Raw genomic sequence first — 15,453 nt, 5'->3', positions numbered from 1 at the left:
TACCCCTGAGCAAGGTACCGTCCCTACACACTGCTCCCGGGCGCTGGATTGGTGGCTGCCCACTGCTTCACTGTGAATGGGTTAAATGCAGAGGAGTAATTTCCCCACGGGGAACAATAAAGTACACATTATTATTATTAATATTATTAAACTTGCCTTTTCTCCCTGTCCCCCAGTCATGTCTGTCCCGTCTGTAACAACCAAAAATCAAATCAAATAAATACATAATTATAATAAAGGTCAATCAAATGGATCAATATGGCAAGGCCATGATGATCCATTTGGTAAAGTAAAGCCGCTTGGCATCTTTCTTGGCCTTCAGACAAGAATTCTGACGGCTAAAGATCCAAATGGGACAGGCAAAACAAAAAAAACAAAAAAAACCAACTTACCTTTGCTACTAATTTCATATTAAAAACAGTAATTCTAGTATAGGTGTAAATATGACACAAACTCTTCTACATGTTGAAAATGTGACGTAAATGCAGCTGAATGCACGGTGAGTATAAACACACTGACTAAGCTGTGTGGTTTGAACAGTAGATTTCCTGTTCCTGCAGGAGCAGAGCGGAAATGAAGGCCGTCTCCAAAGCATGTGAAGATTAGTAGCCCTGCTGCAGTCAATACAAAAATAAATTAAAAAAACAACCTCATGTAAGCGCTCACCTGTTGGATTGTCTGGACTCTGATCCTCTCGTGTCTCTACAACAGAGTGAAGTTGGCCACTTGAATCTGCTGTCTCACATTAAGCAGTCTGATATGTACATACATACATTTCTTGGTAGATTCACTTTAACCAGATGCACTCTCAAACAAAACATATCTGCAGAAACTTGGTTCCAGTGGTCGATGTTGGAGCAGCTCACAGTGAACCGTCTATCAGAGCATCACAAGCTCACAGATCGGCTGATATGGGAGCGCACACGTACGTACGCCCTCAGCACATATTAATGTCAGAGAGGTTGGAACTTTAATACATCAACACTGTTATAACAAGTCAGTTTGGGAAATTTCTTCCCACCTAGATATTCCACAACCAACTGTGAGTGGTATCATTGCATAGTGCAAGTATTTAGGAACCACACAGACTGTTAGCATAACGTCTACATTATGCCTATTAAACAAAGGCAGCGAGGAGAAAGTGACCAAAAAACAGAAATATCATCATCCAAGAGATCATTCTAATATCTGTCAGTCAGGAGATTAAATGTTTCAGGCTGAACAATAACGGACTTGAAAATAATGTGCTGAACGTGCCCACACTGTCTCCTCTGTCCTTCCTGTTTCTGTCTCTGTCTCAGAGGTGTCCTCAGAGGAAGCACACCTGTCGGCAGGAGGCTAACTGTTCCCAAACAGGAAAAATGACATTTATCCCCCAAATAATTCTGTATTTTAGCAAATCTTACTGTAAACCACAGCAACATCTTTATACCAGACGGGCGATTTATGCATCCTAATCTCTGCAAGTCAAAATTTGGTACAGACACTTTTTTGGCCCAGGCTAAAACATGAACAGTAGTAAGGGTTGGCAGTTCTGTTTAAACCCATTAGAAGACAGCTACTGTATCCTACATATTTACCTCAGTCTGTAGTTAATTACCCAGAGGCTGTGATGTCAGGAAATATGTGACAGTATAACAAAAGCGAACACATTTGGCAGCTCGTTGTGATCGTTTAAAGTTACAAATTACCACCAAAGGAGAAAAAAATCTTTGCAAATTTAAAAGCTCAAACATAGATTAGATGTATATATCTGGTTAGTTTTTCATCCTTTTATACATTTGTAGGTTGTGTGTGAACTGAAATGTGATCGAAATGCAGCTTCATGCAAACAGAGAGACTGACAGAAAGCTGTGTGGTTGGAGAAGCAGCAGATTTCCTTCCTGGTAGCAGAAATATTCACACGTTGACATTACACAGACCTGTGATTATGGCAGGACTCTGCAGTGTCACAGTGTTGCTGTTCTGGGCCGTGATTATCGTCTGGACTGAATGTGAGTATCCATCCTGGATTTCAAGGCTCTCTAAAAGACTTTCAAGGATTTTGTTACGTAAACTGCTTGAATCTGTTCTTCCAAATTAAGAAGTAGCTACACTTTTATTTTAAAATAATTATTATTGCATTAATACTTGTTAATGTTCTTTAAAGTAGCTTAAATTTCCATATGACACAGCTGCTGTAATAGTCAAATACTCCGATAACAGAACTCTGGAGTTTGCTGCTCGTTGTGGATCAACTGAACTGATCACTGATCTATAATTCAGTCAAAGATCCTGCGCTGACTTTTGTATTCTTATTGTTGCAGTCCAGCAGCCGACCACAGCGTACAGGTGGAATAACACAAATGATGCTGAAGCCTGGAGTCCTTTAAACTGTCCAAATAATCTCAAACACAACATTTATCGTCCTCATTATTATTATTATATAACAACATCAACATTTATAATGCAATAATAACATGCAGGGGAAAGTGGGGAGATTTATGCCAGCCTTTGTTTCCAGAGAACCAAACCAACCAAAGAGCTGCATGAAGCACATTTAAGAGCAAAAACTGTTTTTTTGCCTTTCAAAGTAAAATTTCTATGATGACAGTTTTTTGATTGTTTGTCTGAACAGTTTTAGACGAGTTTGAAAACATTTCACAGACGTTTTAGTGCTTTGGTAAGTTACACTGTGAGTCCATACACTTAGCATGATGTTAGCTAAAAACTGCTGGATGATGCAGTTCTTTCAAAATGGTGGGCTTATGAATACTTTAAACATATAATTTTATTGTAATTGTATATTACTTGATCCAGCTGGCAGAGATATCAGAGACATAAGCAGGTTGGGTTAAGTGTGCATTTATTAAGAAAAAGTAAGAAGGGACATGAATAATTATTGATTTAATAATTATTTCCTCAGAAATGCTCGTTATGAGTTATCAAAGTGCAGATAGTTCACAGGGAAGCAAAGTTGGCACTTATTTAGAGCACATAGCTTCAACTTATGTAAATCTGAAAGTAACTGTGATTGTGTGCAAAACCAAATCCTACCACTACACTGGTTGGCTGAGAAGGTTGATGGTGCCGACACTGGTCGAAGGGAGCAGTGGGTACCATCAACAAGTGGGATGTTATGGAGTAGACCAGATAAGTGAAGACAATTGCAGCTAATTTCATCTTCATTTGAATTTAAATTTGTTCTGAACGTGTGTTTGTGTGTCGCTGGGCCTTGTTCACGGCCCGGATGTGCTCATGTGGCTGAATAGACTTGTGTAAAATTGGCCTTTGATGTTGTAAAATAACTTTAACTAAACCTTAGAAAAGTAATTTTGTGTTGAATTTGTCTAGCCTTCGTACATTACAGTTTCTGAGATCAAAATATTCTGTTTTACTTTCATACTTACCCTGCACCGGGGGGAGGTTGTGATGCAATACCGTTTTTTTTTCTTCAGAAAGCTATATTTCTCATCCATTTATTCGCTTCCACTTCTCCTTTTCAGGCTCGCGGGGAAGCCTGTCCCAGCTGTCATAGGGCAAAACATCTAGATTTATTAATTAACCTATCCCCACAAACTGCATGTCTTTGGGAGGAAGCTGGAGTAGTTCTCAAACACAGGGAGAACATGCAAACTCCACACAGAAAGACCCCCGGACACAGAAAGACCCCGGCCTGATGGTGGAATTGAACTCAGGACCTTTTTGCTGTGAGGCAACAGTGCTAACCACCGTGCCACCGTGCTGCACAGCTATATTTCTTTAAAACTATATTTCAGATCCACAGCGACTGTTCCCAGGGACGCACAACATCCTGAAATATATGTACATGTTTTAGTTGGAAGCATTACTGTCATGGCCTCACTTTAAAGTCACTTTAAGTAAAAGCTGGCACAGCTCAGCCCACTCCCCCCTACTGTACATATTGTTATGAAGTAAGCACAAACTATACAGTGGCCTTTGAATGCGTCACATTGTTTATAACTAAGTAACTGTTTTGCTGCTACTCAGTGTTTTACTTTCTGTCTCCATACAGACCCCAGCCCTGTACAAGTCATCGGGATCCTTGGCAGCAACATCACCCTTCAATTTACTTTCAATGTTAACATTAATGAAAACAGTCACATTGGAATTTATACAACAGGCTTTAAAAAGATTGATGATTTTAAAAGTGGGAAAAGTTCCTTTGATATTTACCCCCAAAACAATTCTGTATTTTACCACATCACAAATCTCACTCTAAACCACAGTAACACCTACTGGGCCAGTTTACTTGGTGCCATCCCGACAAAAAGTAATGAAGTGCAGCTACTCATTGAAGAGAAGAAGACACACAGTACAGGTAAGGACATTTGTCATCATTATAAACGACACACAATGGAAATGACACCAACTGTACTCTATGAAGTGAAAACATAGTTACTAAGTTTCAGTGATGAAATATCTCAGGACAATAACTGACCTCGTTTCTATCAGTGAGTTAAAACTGCAGGATTGTTCATCGAGGTTTAAAGCGGGCCTGGATGATCCAGAATAACTTGGATTATTGATGAGAACTTAAATTTGATACGCAGATTAATGCAGGTTAATATTTAATGAGGTAACTTTTCGTGTGCTGTAGCCTGGGGTTACTTCAGCGGCAGCATGGAGATACTTGCTCAGTGATAACAACATTTTGTCGTGCCACTTTCACGTTCACCTTCAGTGTTTTTCTTCTCGTCTATGCGATGCATTGATGGGATTCATGTAGCTAACCCACAGAGGAGGAGGGAGAGTAAGCAGAGTAACCTGTCGGTGTTCATGGTTAATGTTATATCACATAAAAGAAAGGAGACATCGACTGAAGGTTAAAGGTGATGAACTATTACCTGACTTTTCCCCACAGTGCACATGTTTAAACTGCCCAGTGTCCTTAAACAGCCTCTGAATAACTAAAATATAATATTTCTGATGTATGGAACTGCGATCAGATTTATGTAGCTTAGCTATTAATCGAGTGCTGATTAATAAGTAGTGCTGAACAGTGTTCAAATCCACAAGTACTCACAGACATATATGAAGATTTTGGCCAATGAAAATAGTCTCTTTCTCTACGTGGGCTAAGCCTCTGTTTACAGAAAGTCTACTAGTCTAGTTATACAGAAGTCTGTAGGAAAAGAGCGCTCAGCTCCACTGATCTGTGACCTCAGAGACAACATGAAGTTAATTTAGTAAACTATGCTCCTGTTTCAGTTGAAAATGATCATTCGATAATGACTTGTACACTTTATAATCATAATTATATGATTATAAAGTACAAATTAAGTTAGTCCTCCAGCTTGTCCAAGGCATTCCCAGGCCAGCTAACACATACAGGTATCTGGTCATGATGCAAAATTCTTGACCTCAGAATTAAGTTTGTTGGAAAGTCAGAACCAACTAAGACATTTGATTCTCAAGGTAACACAAACCAGACGCACACTGCATCATTTGTTGGTGGTTGATGTCAGACCAGCATGGCTAAAATGACAAACTTTACTTGGTTTAAATGTCTGAGTCTGTTTTGTGACCTCTTTAAATTATTCTCCTACATGAAGCTTTAAAAGAGAAGTTCTCCTATATCGACTCCTCAGCACTGATGCATCTTCCCATTAGTTTGAATTTGAAATAGTATTGGGAGCCATAGAAAAGGATCAAGAGCAGATGCACGAGTACTCAACAGTATTGTAACTAACCCTCATCTCTTCATATGGAGAATGAATTTACTGAAATATCTCCAAGCATTGACAGAAACACGGTACATTAGGTTTGTTTGCGCAATTCTAACCAGCTTAAAAGTCAACGTTCGGTGTGACTACATTTATTCTTCAACACAGTCTGAACTCTCACAGACAAACTTTCTCGTCATTTCTTCTTCTGGACCAGGTCTCCAGGCTTCTTGAAGGACATTCAAAGCTCTTCTTTAGATGTTTCTTTTGTTCTTTCCTCTGCCCAGATGATCCCACGCTGCTTCAGTAATGTTGAAGTCCAGATCTCAAACACTACTGGCAGAAATGCAGTGGTACAGATGGCTGTAGGCCAGGGGTGTCCAACTCCAGGGCTCGAGGGCCGGTGTCCTGCAGGGTTTAGATGTGTCCTTGATCCAACACAGCTGATTTAAATGGCTAAATGACCTCCTCAACATGTGACTCAGGGTGAGATCTAAAACCTGCAGGACACCGGCCCTCGAGGCCTGGAGTTGGACACCCCTGCTGTAGACACTCACAGTTGTATGTCTCTCCTGACATCTGTAGTTACTATAATTACTAACCTGTAGCCACTGATTTTTCAGTCCAGGTATTGTGTGATGTGGCATACCTGAGCATTTTCTCCCACCTTTTCCTTTCCTTATGAACGGCTTCTTGAAGCCACCCTTCCACTGAGACCAACTGAGGTTTCAGTAAATAGTAGAAAGGCCAACTGAAGGGTCAGATGTGTCTTTCAGTCAGATCTTCCCTGGATTTTTTCCTGTTTCTCCAACACCAGTTTCTTGGGAACATGACTTTCAGATACTGTTCATCTGCTGTAGATAAACTGTTAGACCATCTTTAAGGACTTCTTTTGTCCTCGACCTCAAATATTTAAGAACACACTCACACCATGCTGAACTATGCCGAGTTTTAAGCTAATTACTTTTTGGGAATCACCTTGTTGCTCCAATTTCATGCTGTCGAACTGTGTAATCTTTGACATTTTTCATAGATTCAACAAAATTAAAGAGAACAATTATTTGTTTTTACAGTGAGCTCACTCAACTACCTACAGATACAGTTTAAAATTGGCTCTTTACGAAGTCGTCTGTTAGATTGAATCACAAAACTGGTTATTACTTTGATTTAAGTGCCTTTTTTATGCTTGATTGACTCATATATGGTGTAAAAAAGAAAAAAAAACATTCTTTGTATAACTGAGCAGTCTTTCCATATCCTCACCGTACTCTAAGGGAGGCATGGTCTGTGCCTTTGAATTTTAACCTCCTAGGACCTGGCGTCCACATATGTGGACATCATATTTTGGGTTGTCTAGACAAAAATACTAAACTTTGCTCTACAAGGGCCTGATATCCACATACGAGGACATTATACTGCCACTGCTCTATCAAAATGTAAAACTAATGTCCTCATATGTGGATTTTATTTATTTTTTTCAGAACCAAAAATCTGGTAATTCTTTGTTTTTACATTCATCAGGTCCCAATCAGCCCAAATAGCAAAGAGAAATTAAAAATGCGTGCCATGAAAGAGTTCGGGTCCTAGGAGGTTAAATCAGGAAGGTCTGATTACTCAGCCCTGATCGTGACTCTGTAGTTGTAATTTTGTAAATATAAAAGTATAGTAAATATAGGTGTGCATCTCATGCATATTAACATATTTAGATTTTGTTTTACCTTCTAATCTGATCTGAATGTGTCCTGCAGCCACTGAAACACCCGCTGAGCCTCTACAGTGTGAGTGTCATTTAAAAACACTAATTTTGTACTCGTGTGTAACTGTAACTGACACACTGATAGTGACTGTTGCCAGAGGTTGATGTCATTAGTCTGATCTGTGTAAATTCATTCAATAGTTCTGATGGACGTGAGAGGAAATGCCTTTTTCTTTGACTGTAACACCAGCTGACTCTCTCTGTATAAACTATATTAATAACCCTACTAGAAACATTTCCTGTTCTTTTCATAATACCATATTAAATGTATATACGTCTTATTCTACATGTTGAATGTCACCACTTGGATATTCTTCTGTTATACAGACAATAGTAATGCCGTCATCACTGTTATCCGTGTCTTCGTCTTCATCACGTCTTTGGTCCTGGCTGTGGAAATCTGCAAGATCTACCATCTGAAATGCATCAAGTCCAGAAACTAAACAGCCACAGACGGTTAACAGAAGAAAGACGAGCCCGATGGAGCAGATCCACGTGTCGTATACTTTCACACTGTCATCAAGTTCATAAATAACATAATGATTTATCTGACACGTCTTAAAAATCTTTTTTTTTCCTTTTCAATTTTGACATCATGGTATAATTCTTTAATGCTTTTTATAAGCAGAAAAATTCAATACTAGCTTCTATTAAATTAAAGCAAAAGTAAACATGGAAGTGTAGCAGAGGGTCTAAATACCTTTAGATGAAATGATTTGTTAACATTTTATTTTTGGGCTTTTACATTTGAAACTATTCTGTAGAAAAACTTCAATGACATCAAAGGTTCTTTTACAGCAAACTTGATACTTGTTACATGTTGTTACATTTATACGGTGATTTCCTGTTTGTAATAAAACTTGGGCGTGTAATAAATTCTTATAATATGCAGTTATTCAATCAGTAAATAATACTGAAATGACGTCAGTGAGTTCAGTTTTCAGGATGAGCCTAATTTATCTGCACAGATTACAAGTTGAGCTGAATTGAACAAATATGAGGAACGAAGGTTTTCTGAAGTAGATACCAATGAAAGTTACAATTTACCTTTAAGCTGGAACACTATGATATCCTTACAAGTGAAATATTCCAGTTCTTACTTTGAAATGAAGTAAAAAGGACCAGTTTTACCATCCAGGCCCCTAAAACCCGAAATTAAAACCAGGGTCTCAAACTTAAATGAGCTGCGGGCCACTGCTGACACTGTGATCTCATTGGAGGGTCGCTTTAGTGTCTAAGTAGTACAAAAAACAAGAAAACACAGAAATATTTCAGAAAATGTTGTTGTTTTTTAACATTTCAAATATCTCTTAAAGAACTTATTTATGGGCCACAAGTAGGGGTGACGTGGGCCACAAGTAGGGGTGACGTGGGCCACAAGAGGCCCCCGGGCCGCATGTTTGAGCCCCGTGACCTGTAGCGCTGCAGCTGCTGGTGGCTGCTTGTGTTTTTGCAGAGAAAGCACGTTTGTCACAGTTGAAACCTTCTCCAAGAAAAACAAGACAAATGGAAGAAAAAGGAAATTTGAAAGCTTTATTACATCGAGTTTGCATACAAGGCGTGTCACGGGTATGTTTCTGACATGAAATGTTCACTGAGAAAACTAAACTAACAAAACAATAAATATCAATTACCAGTACTTTGCATTGTGGCCGACAGCTGGACTCTTCAATACTATGCTGAGGAGGACGCGCGGAAAATAAACTGGGCAAAGCTAAAAGACCGAGGCACAGTGGAGCGCTGTGATGCGTCACATCAAGACTACACGAGCGCCGTGATGGTTAAAGTGACCGAGCGCTGTGTGAGGACCAACAGAAGAAACAACGTCTTTGTTTCTGCGTATTAACAGAACATTTGTTCCGCTCTGCTGCTGTTGCACTTTAAGCAAACATAAATGATCAGGTGCCTTAATTAGAAATGCCTCAAAGAAAAAGCATAAAAGGCTCTAAAACACTAAGCGTGGGAATTCTGTATAGCATCAAAGCAAAATATTTAATAAAAATAGTGCCACAGCTCCTTTAAAAACTCTAAAATACTGCAATGTTTTGGTGCTACACAGACGAGATTAACAGGACTGCAGGTGAAGATGATGAAAATTTAAGAGATTTACTGAGCAGAAACACTTATCACCATGGGAACGGAAAACAACGAAGGAACAAAATCTAGGACGAGGTGAACGACTGCAAACACAAACTGCAAACACAAACTGCAAACACTGCGTTTGCAAGTATCAGACAAATAACTGCCAACATTGTCTGTGAACGCAAAGTAACCTGCGCTGTGTCGGACCTGAAGCTCGGACTTTGTATGTAACACAGAAATGTTGATAAAAACAAACATTAAAAACAGGACGTGTGAGTTTACAGACGCTAACGTGTAACACACTGAAATAAAGCAGTATCGATCCTCGTTTACAGACGACACCTTCGCTGTATCGTCACTGTCGTTATGTAAACTTCCTGGTTTTATTTAAGTCGTCTCCCTCTAAAGGCACAAATGGGTCATTTTAATGGTTTTATTTGTTATTCTTTGGTGGTGTTTATTTCCAGGTACAGTACAACTAAATGTTTCCCCCCTCAGTACAAATCTTTGGTAAAGCCTAGAAATCATAAAGATGCTTTCCCTCCTCTGATTGGCTGTTACCTGTGCTGTACTTTTAGCATGGATCAGTAACTTCTCACTTGTTACATAAAAGACACATGCACTGCAACTTACACAGCAACATTAACACAGTTTTGTGTAGCTAATCTACCTTTCTGATGGCTCGGACACAAACACTGCAGCTGTAGTTCATCTCTTTAGTTCAATGATGGAGGAACCGTGATGGTTTGAGCGAGGAAGTAAACGTCACATGTAACACTGCTGCTGTTACAGTTTCTTTGCCTGCTCGGCTGTCAGAAAAGACACACTGTGATATTTTCAAAGACAATACATGGGCGTCACAATGACTTACATTCAAAGTGTTGTGGAGACATTTGCTCGTGTTCTCCCTGTAGCACAGCTGTAGTCTACCCTCTAAATGATCCTTCCTTTTCTAATACATTCATTAGACATGATCACCCTGCCAGCCTTCCAGTACCAGGGTAAAAAGTGCAACACAACAACACTTCAACCGTAATTAGACTCTGCAGAGTTGCTGTCAATGAGCGAACGTCTCTTCGCTCCATTTCTAGATACTAATTTTATTTTTTTTTGTGCCATCTGAGGCGACTGTAGGTCATCGAGAGCTTTCAAGGTCAAATTTAATGATATTTTGCACTGATCAACTGTTGATGAATACTGAACATAGCGCCCATCTCTTTCCAGTACCTCTGCTTTAGCAGTACGTATACTGAGAAACAGTTTGACATGAGTAGAATGACGTGTTTGAAAGCCATAGCAACACATTGGTGAGATACAATACACATTAAAGTCTAGGAAAGGAGCTGCACTGGTAATATAATATATTCTTTACTCGAGGGGAGAAAAGGTTACAGACTGAACGATCACTCTGAAAATTAAAAAAAACGTGTTACATGTACTATTCATGACAAGAAACTGGAGCAAGTTTTCTATTAATGAAGACGGACGAGTCCAGCTTGAAAAGCAAGAAGGATCGTGGACAGGAGTTCTGCAAGGCATAGTGTGCGTAACTCTGGGCTTAGCTGCCCTGCGTCATGTTCTGCATGTGTTTAGCAATGTCATACACGTAGGCGATGTCCGGCCTCTTCTCCGGGTCAGGGTTGATGCACATATCTACCAATTTCCTCAGCTGGTGGCGCAGACGGGACAAAAAGAAGAGAAACATTGTCAGAGATGCAGTGAAACAAAATCACACTGTGGAATTTAGAAGAGCAGCTCTAGAGAAATCTAACAGTTGCTAACAGCGCCCTCTAGGTGACCTCTTTCCGTCATAGCAACAACAACAGAGCAACAGGTAAGCCGACTGAGACGGAGGTGCGAGGCTGGGGTAGCACGCTAATCATTTATTGGTCTGCTGAATCCACTTTTACTTGAGCACACCCCCCATATGCACGCACACACGCACGCACACACACATGCACACGCACACAGCTGCCACTCCGCTGCCATCCGGCGACAGCGCTTCCACTTGAAGCGGAGCGCGGTGGCTGATTGGAGCAGATAGACAGGCTCGCAGGCGGAACAGCCACCGCCATCATTAAAAAAAAAGATAATAAAAGACGAGGAAAGAAAGGGAAAAAACATCTACATGAGGTCGCTATGGTAACCGTCTGCTGACTTCCTGGCCGCTGTTGCGTGGCGCGGGCTCGGGCGAGTTTTGTGTATCGGCGCGCGAGTGTGCGTGTGAGCGAGAAAGTGAGGCAAAGATGCAAATTCAGGCAGTCTGAGAATTAGTCGCACAGAATGGAGATGGGGAGGGCGCCGAGATGCAGATATGTAAAATATTCATGTGCGTGTGGGGGGTGGGGGAGCTGGTGAGGGGAGGCGTGTGTGTGGTGGGGGGGAGCATAGATGGAGATGGTTAAATGACACAACAAAGATGAGCAGCTGACAGTTTGCTGCCGATCCTTCAGGAGCATTGTTTACATCCAGACAGGCGCTGCAGGCACCCCCCTCATCTCCATCTCTCCATCGCCCTGTCTCTCGCTCCATCATTCCCTCTCTCCTGCGCTTTGTCTTCCTTTCTCCTGGATGGGGGTGACATGTGGGGCAACGCAGAGGCTCAGCGTGGCGCTCGTGTGTGTGTGTGTGGAAAGAGCTCTTGTAACAAATATACACTTGCAAGAACTAAAACACACACACACACACACACACACACACACACACACACACACACACACACACACACACACACACACACACACACACACACAGAGCAACCACAGAGGCTTAAAACACCTTGCAATTAGCCTTTATCAGGCTAATGAGGTAAATACCAGAGTATAACAAAAGCCTCTCTCTGCAGGGTAAACTAGCTCACTGCAGACATGAACAGCCATTTAAAATGAGCCTCTGCAGACACACTGGCTACAGATTGGAGGGCACTAAAGGTAAAAACCACAGCAGCGTGCTTTAAAGTCATACCTGAAAGTATGAGCCATGATGGTTCATACTGGGATTATTAAACATATCTGAACTGGAAACTCAAACCTAAACCACAAGGTCAGCTGTGAGGCGATGTCATTTTGCAGTATTTTTAATAGCACCAGGCCTCAAACATGATAAAGCACTACGGCATTCTTGACTTTAATCAGATATGAGGCGACTTTTTTTTAACAGTGCAAATCTAATAAATGTGCCAATAACCGAGCACAGAGTCGCTGGAAAAAGGTTCCAATACCTACATGTGCACGTACGCCTGTGACTCAGAGTATGAGCATTTCACTAAACGCATTTAAAAGAAACAGACGGGGGGAAAGCCACCCACACAAAGAGGGCACGCAAACAGAAAGCCACGCAGATTCGTGCACATGTCAGCGCTAATCAGCAATAAGGTGATCTTTAACCGCAGCCCGGCTGCATTACGTTTCTGCGCACGGATCAGTCTTCACAGAATTACGGCAGACGATTTAACGTTAACTAAGGGAAACGTGACTCTCTGGCCCATTTAGTTTCACCCCACTGTCGAGCGCGGCCAGATGCTTTTGATACGCGCGGCTAAAATCGTAGCCAGCCTTCTGATCACAGCAATATCGTCCTGTGCTGTAGCTCAGGCAGACGGGTGGATTTCACTGACATATAAATATAATTTAAGTGTTCGATAAAAGTAAAAGGAAAGTGGCATAAAGAGAAAGAGACAGGGATTTGTATTAAAGACTATGGCGGGTGCTTTAAAAACACTGAACAAGTCTATATTTACTCTGTTCCTGAGAAGTAAAAGGCAGCTGATAGTACTTACCTCCTCTGAATAGTGATCTGAGGGAAGAGGGGGGTAGTCACACTGTTCTATCTTCTTACAAAGTGAGTAGAGGTTCATCTTATCCCCATAGAACGGACTCTGTAAGGCTGCCATCTGAAGCACAGACATAAGAAGACGTGGAGAGAGACAGAAAGTGGGAAAAAGACAAGAGCAGTCAGTGAGTGAAGTTAAAACGGCAAGTAAAACACCCAATCAAGCTCTCAACAGGTGGCACGCAGACGGCTCTGCACCCTGTGCTAACAGTAGAGTCTGCAGCTCTGCTACTGAGGTGCATCCTATTGATTATTATGGGGATTGGGTGCAGGAGGAAATAAAGGAAGACAACAAGTCAATATGCAGAGCTTTGTGTACATATCAGCACATCCCGGTCTAACCAAAACAAAACAAATCCACTGGAAGCTTCTCGCTCCAGGTTGGTGGACTTTCCTGCGATGCAGACGATGCGCTGCCAGACGAGTACGTATATTTTCTAGAAAACAAACGCGAGCGAGCAGAGCCGAGGCAGGGCAAATGGGAACGAGCAGGAAGAACGGAAAGCGTATGGAAACCTTTGTTTGTGAGTGGAAGGAGGTGAAGGATCCTCCCTGCCTTTCAAAGAATAATGAAAGACGCACGCCATCTTTCCCAGACTCGGTGACTGACTCACTTCCTCTTGTAGAAAGGTGAAGCCTGCAGCACACTTGCATAACAAGCAGCTGCCAAATGCTTACTGTTTTTCTGATTCAGTGCTTTCAAAAACAAGCAGCAGTAAGTGCTCGGTCATTATCACTGTTATGTGTGAGAAAGTGCTCAGAGCTTCCTTTTCATTCACGCACCAAAAAATATTAAATAGGAAATTGTGAGTTGCAGTAAGAGTCCAATCAAAATCGAATCACTCCTGGGTGATCTCATGATCTGTACAGTCTATTTGTGAGAAACTCTTCTCTCTTCGATTTGTTTGCTATCTGCAGGCTGCCTATCTTGTTTCTGTAACAAAACTAGTGACCGGTACGTGAGCTTGTTCCAAACTTCAGAAAAGCAGCTGGAACGAAGAGCAGCCAATCAGTGGGAAGATTACACCTTACTATTTGAAGCATTTCTCAGGTGTCCCTTGGAGAAAGTACAGTGTGTGTTTGACAATCTGCTAATTGGTAGTGTGAAAACAGATGAGAACAAAGTCTCCATACGTGAATCCAAATGCAAAGCTTCCACACAGAGTACAGCAGGTTAGTGAGAATACACCAGCTTCAGCAAAATGAGAAGCTGCAGAGAAAATTATGTCTGTGTGAATCGGACCGACAAAGAAAAAGGAGGAAGTGTTTGAGGTAAAGAATAAAGAGGCCATCTAGTGTCACACACAAACTCATTGGATTATTTCAGCTTCCTCACAGACTATTTTTCTCTCTTCATCAGCTAACACGTACAGTCGAGCGCTGCAGAGACAAAAACACAGTCTTGCCTCGTGTGCGCTGGTGTTTCTAATGCACCAATAAAAAGTAGCTGGCTTAATCATGGCTGCCTTCAATGAAAGACAAAAGACGTCGTTTCCCATCAGCCAGATCTTGGCTGTCCGAGCCCGCGGTGGGAAATCAAGACGACAGCAGCAGAGTTTACAATTGTGTTACTTATTACATGAATCCTGTTCATGCTCACAAAACACATTCAGTGAAAGAGAATCTCCCTCTGTTGTCTTTGAACACCTCTCTGCCTCGACTGCAAGACCAGCAGCTGACAGTGCTGAATATTCATGCACGTCATCAATGATGCACTTCTGTTATTAACAAAGTCACAATTAAAACCTGATCCTGTCGTTACCAAGGCGAGGAGAAGCAGCCGTGTGCACGCTCGCAGGACTCGAGAACGACTGGAGGATGCTAAATGTTACACAGCTGATGGTTAGCACACGCGTGGAATCAACAAAAACAAGTAATATTGGTGGACGTTTGCACAGAAGCACCTTCCCACATAGATGGTGCTCCACATTTAACACACACACACATCGTACTACATTTAAAAAGCCATTAACACAGGTGGCAACAAGTTAAGGTATTATTAGTCCAACATGTTAATTACCCAGTATGCTATAGCTATTGATGGACCCTTATTTAAAATGCATTTCCATAAACAACACCTCACTACCTGCAATTAAATGACCATCTAATTAGTCATTC

At 41.3% G+C, this 15,453-nt stretch overlaps 1 protein-coding gene across 2 annotated transcripts in view; it reads right to left on the bottom strand.

Annotated features, from left to right (window-relative positions):
- Window positions 1-8,941: 8,941 nt before the first annotated feature.
- Window positions 8,942-15,453, bottom strand: part of nek7 (NIMA-related kinase 7) — a 60,057-nt gene continuing 53,545 nt past the window's right edge. For both annotated transcript variants that reach the window (XM_063460127.1, XM_063460126.1), the window contains exons 9-10: window positions 13,283-13,396; window positions 8,942-11,173 (exon numbers count right to left, since the gene is read on the bottom strand). In XM_063460127.1, coding sequence (XP_063316197.1) covers window positions 11,063-11,173; window positions 13,283-13,396 — 225 coding nt within the window. In that variant the 3' untranslated portion in view covers window positions 8,942-11,062. The remainder of the gene's footprint in view (window positions 11,174-13,282; window positions 13,397-15,453) is intronic.

This window comes from Pelmatolapia mariae, linkage group LG17, assembly GCF_036321145.2.
Source record: "Pelmatolapia mariae isolate MD_Pm_ZW linkage group LG17, Pm_UMD_F_2, whole genome shotgun sequence".
Lineage (NCBI taxonomy): Eukaryota > Metazoa > Chordata > Actinopteri > Cichliformes > Cichlidae > Pelmatolapia > Pelmatolapia mariae.
Note: the sequence above shows the minus strand (reverse complement) of the source record. Positions and strands in the feature narration are given on the sequence as shown.